Source organism: Brassica oleracea, chromosome C6 (genome assembly GCF_000695525.1).
Source record: "Brassica oleracea var. oleracea cultivar TO1000 chromosome C6, BOL, whole genome shotgun sequence".
NCBI lineage: Eukaryota > Viridiplantae > Streptophyta > Magnoliopsida > Brassicales > Brassicaceae > Brassica > Brassica oleracea.
The window spans coordinates 31,088,046-31,092,898 of NC_027753.1; the positions used below are offsets into that span (position 1 = coordinate 31,088,046).

At 38.2% G+C, this 4,853-nt stretch overlaps 1 protein-coding gene across 4 annotated transcripts; it reads right to left on the minus strand.

The window, feature by feature from the left end:
* Positions 1-208: 208 nt before the first annotated feature.
* Positions 209-3,404, minus strand: LOC106296927 (ultraviolet-B receptor UVR8-like). Of its 4 annotated transcripts, none has more exons than XM_013733189.1 (7): positions 3,210-3,404; positions 2,860-2,902; positions 2,255-2,536; positions 1,699-2,044; positions 1,087-1,488; positions 659-1,019; positions 209-593 (listed from the first exon to the last, which is right to left on the minus strand). In XM_013733189.1, the coding sequence occupies exons 3-7, from the start codon at positions 2,499-2,501 to the stop codon at positions 339-341; spliced, it is 1,611 nt and encodes a 536-aa protein (XP_013588643.1). In that variant the 5' UTR covers positions 2,502-2,536; positions 2,860-2,902; positions 3,210-3,404; the 3' UTR covers positions 209-338. The 4 variants fall into 4 exon arrangements, with proteins under 4 accessions (XP_013588643.1, XP_013588641.1, XP_013588644.1 ...); XM_013733187.1 differs by having other exon boundaries at positions 1,699-2,048; positions 2,259-2,536; positions 3,210-3,402; XM_013733190.1 differs by having other exon boundaries at positions 209-590; positions 1,699-2,048; positions 2,259-2,536; positions 3,210-3,401.
* Positions 3,405-4,853: the final 1,449 nt, after the last annotated feature.

Below are 4,853 nucleotides of genomic sequence, written 5' to 3' on the forward strand. Positions count from 1 at the left end.
TGATAGTGGGTAGAGTAATGTGTAGCTTGAATTGTTTGGGCATCACGCAACTAATTAGAGTGGGCCTGTGCTACACACTCTAGGGTTTCGGGTCCACGATTTTTTTGTCTGAACTACAGTTTTTATTTTTTTAAAGAAAAGATAGACGCGCCAAAAATATAAATGCTAAACTTTCAAAGCAAAATATCCAATAAAAAATCCTCCAAACTTGAAAAAATAAAAACCATAACCATCTTCAATGTCATTACCTTCTGTTACTGCTATGTACAACCATTACTTTAGACATTAGTCAAAGATCAATGGTGATGCAAACCTAAATTTTTTTTCTTTCCAAATCCCTAAGAAAGATCAATACCAATAACTTTAGCTGGTTCTTCTCTTTCCATAATGTTATCACCAAGCTTCACCCCGAGCTGCCCTTTCCCCCCAGACCCAAACGCATATAGTGTCCCTGACTCCGTCATTGCAAATGTGTGACCAGTCCAGGGAAATGACACTGACTTTGTCAAACTCACATGAACCACACGCTCTTTTGTCTCCTTCAACGATGAAACCAGCCTCGGCGTAAGAGTATTCTCCTCCAAATCTCCCTGCTAAAATGCAGACCATATCAAGAACATTGTCTCAAACCCTTAAAACAAGAAAAAAACAGACTTACCTGACCAAGATTGGCTTCACCATAGCCGAATGAGTAAACCTGACCATCATCACATACAACAAAGGTTGTGTACTCTCCAGCGGCTACGTGTACAGCTTTAACATCTTTTAAACCTTCAACGACCTTAGGAGCCATCTCCAACTCTTCTGTTCCGTGACCCAAGCAGCCATACCGTCCCCATCCCCAAGTGCACACTCTCCCATCTCTCCCAACTACAGCAGCATGCCATGCCCCTGCTGAGATCATAACCGGTTCCATCTTCAAAAGACTAAACTCCTCAATCAACCGAGGCTGTTTCTCACTAATTGTTGAACCATGTCCAAGCTTCCCACCCAAACCGCATCCAACAGAGTACACCGACCTAAAAAAAAAAAGAACAGTTAGCACATATAAAAACAAATGGGAGCAAACATTACAAGGAGACTCACATGCCAGTGGGGTGAAATGCTAGAGCAAGGAGATAGCAAAAGCCAGCAGCAATTTGTACAACAGGGACGTTCTCTAAGGCTCCCAACAAAGGTTGAGGCAACAAACAGTTAAGGTCGGTTCCATGACCGAGTTTTTCATCCTTCCCCCATGATAGTGTATACACTCTTCCTTCTCTAGACAAAACCGCTGTGAAGTGATATCCAATAGCAGCTTGAACCACGAAGATTTCGGTTAAGGACTTGACTCGCTGAGGAGTTGTGATGACCTTAGTTTGTTGAACCTCTAATCCAGGGTCGCTAAAACAATCTTTTCCAAAGGCATACACTTCACCAGCATCACTTATTAGCATTGTTCTATCAGCTCCAAGAGCTGCTTGAATGATCCGTATCCCATCAAGTGACCTGCAAACAATCAGGGCCGGATCTGAGAATTTGGAAGCAATAAACATTCTTAAGAGTTTTATAAAAAAAAAAATAATAATAATTGGAAAACTTATGCTTATGTAAGCTACAAAAAAATTTGGGGTCAAACCCAATATATTTTTGTTGGGCTTGGCCCATATCCGGCGATGCCAACAACCAAACTGAAGAAGGGTAAGAGAGATGAGTCACCTGATTGGTTGTGGCTGCCAAGTGTCTTCAACGGTTCCATGTCCGAGTTGTCCTGAACCGTTGGATCCGAAAGAGTAAACAACACCCTTTGATGTGACGGCGATGCTATGACCAGGACCAGCAAGTGCCTGTGATTTTTCCCGCCTGTAACCAAATTCACCAGCTAGCAAGAAACTCAGAACCAGCTTCCATGAGCCTCCGCATTTCCTTTTGATTTCTTGGCGTTCTTCCTCTCCCATACGTTTGAATATCGCCCTCTTTTGGCAGATGTCGAGAGCTGCAACTTCCGAGATGGAGAGTTCAAGGTCCGGAGAGAAGTTTGCCGGTTTCCTAAAGAAGGAACATGTTGCCTGAAGAGAAAAAAGAAACAACCAGAACAGCATCAACCACATGGGTTGAATGAAACATTAGTCTTGACGTCCATATATTAATTTTGAAGGTTTTTTACATATGCTGGCAAAATTAAGAAAAAAATATTTTTATTAAAGTTTTTAAATAAATATTTATAGCCTCTAAAATCTCATATCAGAAGAAAAAAGAGCATAATTATCATCACTTGCCTCGAGTTTGGCAAGGTCACGAGGATCCAAGTCACATGTTGTGAGAACATGAAGGGCAATGGAAGGACAAGAAGCCAAGAAGAATTCACCAGGAGCAGAGTTTCCAAGGAATTGTCGTTTCAGAGACACAAACGAGGGCAATTCCATAGCTATTGTCGGATTCTCTGGGATGATGCTATGGAGTTGCAACGTAGCAGCAGGGCTAACACCATTTGATGTTGCAGTAGTAATAGTAGTGTCCATTGGTCACTGCTCCAGTTTTGCAGAGCCCTAGCCAACTGTTTTAAACTCAATAAATATCAGTAAAAACAATATGATTATTGCTTATTAACTTCACTGCTCACCATTATTGGTTTGCTTTGGACTTAATCCTTAGGCAGGGGGTTTTTTAAAAACTTTTTTTTTTGTGACCCTTAAGAACAGAATGGGTTTAATAGCAGATTCTGGTTCAATTAATTTGTAACCAAACCATCGTTCTGGTAATGACATTTACATCTTTAGCAAAAAAAAATAATCAATGTGATCATTAAAATAGTGCATTGTTCAGTCAAATGATCTAAACTCCGTTTTATAACCAAATTCAAGATAAAAGTCACACTACCTTTGATGCTAAGTAGTGAAGAACACCGATCGTGAGAGAAATGCTGTTCATGTTTTAAGACAATAAGATCACAAAAAGACAGCATCAAGATCGAGACTTGTATCAGTCCCATAAACAGAAGATCATTACAAGCACAACTGATTACAAAAGCAGTTTACACTTACAACAAACCCAGATCATAACCACCAACGATGATCAAATAATATATTAAGCGATCAGTGAAAAAAAAGACCAAACATAAACATAAAAGTTCTCTGTTCCTGGAGATCGTGATGATCGTGGATTATACAGAGAAGAGGGATCAGAAGGGACCCATCAAAAATTCACATGGATGGTTTCAGGGGACTCACAAGTTGGACCAAACAGATTGTGATTTATGCGGTGGAGTTTTGAGAGAGAGATAGAGAGAGGAGGAGGAAAAGGAAGGGACTTGATGAATCTGTTGTTCGTTCTTCCGTGAATTTCTATAAAGAAAAGATTGTTACATTTTGGATTTTGGGTAAGCTTCAATCTTTGTATATATATCTCTATACGTTTTCCTTAAATAAAGCGATTAGGTGTCAGCGTCAACAGATGGAATGGAATGGTATATAAAAGTACTTACAAGTCCACTTGTATACCAAAGCCCAAGTCCATTTTTTCTATCATTTGCCATTAATTACTTGGTGAAAAAATAGTTTTGGTAAAAAAAGGATGGGCCATAGAAATGATCTTAGACAGTTTTTTTTTTGATCAAAGATCTTAGAGGATGAACATTCCAAAGTCCAAAGAGAAATTTTTTTGACAAAATATAGGTTTTACTGACGCATGGATCCCACAAAAATTTAAAAACCACTCTCCAAAATTACCAAATAAGGATCGGTAATTAGGAGGTTTTGGCACTGTTTACAGACCCCACCGATAACCCGCGATTGGTTTTTTTTTTTTTTTAAGACGTGAATTTTTCTCTAATAATATGAGAAACTTTCATTCTAGGACGGGTTTGAAATCCTACTTATTCAGGATAGTATAGATATCTCCTGCCGTGTTCTTAGGTTAGTTGGGGGTGATTAAAACAGATGGAACAAACGAAGGGCGTATGGTGGATGTTTTCTTTGCATCCACCAAAAAAAAAAGGCGTACGGTGGATGTTTATCATCTGGAGTTAAAGGAGCATGCCCGTTTCGAAGCATGCGCAAAATGTGCATTTGCATATGGCCAAAAAAAATCTTTAAAAATTACTATTTTTTATACAGCTATTTGGTTTGTTCTTATAAAACTAGAATTTGCTTAGGATCCACAAAAACATTGAGACGTGCTTGATGAGAAAGCAACTACTTATTCCAATAGTCAGAAATCCTTTTCCATTTGAGATCGTTCCCGGGATAGTTTTTGTACATGGTATCAGGCTCATCCCATTGTTTTAGTGATTCTATACAATTTTTTTTAACAATTAAAAACAGTGTTGCCAAAAGTTTTTAAAAATTTCCAAAAAAATATTCTAAAGTTTAACCAAAAAATTGTAAACTTTTGTAAACCTTGTGCAAATGCACCTCTTGCACATGGCAAGAAATGGGCATGCATGGACCAGAACTCTCTTTTCTACGTGATTTTATATTAGTGAAAGGAGTTCTTTTACCTTTTTACCTCTTTTCATGACGCTTCTTTGGGATCATTATTAGTGCATGAAAACCACTTACATAGAGTGTGAACAATTAGTAATCGGTTCATACAATTTTCTTATTCGTGTAAACATGGATTTTTCTAATTCAAAAAAGAGAAATTTTCTGATATAACACTAATTTTTTTATCATAATTAAACCACACAAAGATCAAAATAACCAAAATGTTTAATGTACTATAAGTAGCCAATGTATAAGCAACATATTTTTTACTAGGGCAGTATTCGTTGTAAATTCGTCGTAAACGGGGTGTTACGACGAATTAACCTCGAAAGACGTTTCGTTGTTAAACGTCCGTCGTAACGGAGGTTTCGTCGTAAACGACTCGTTACG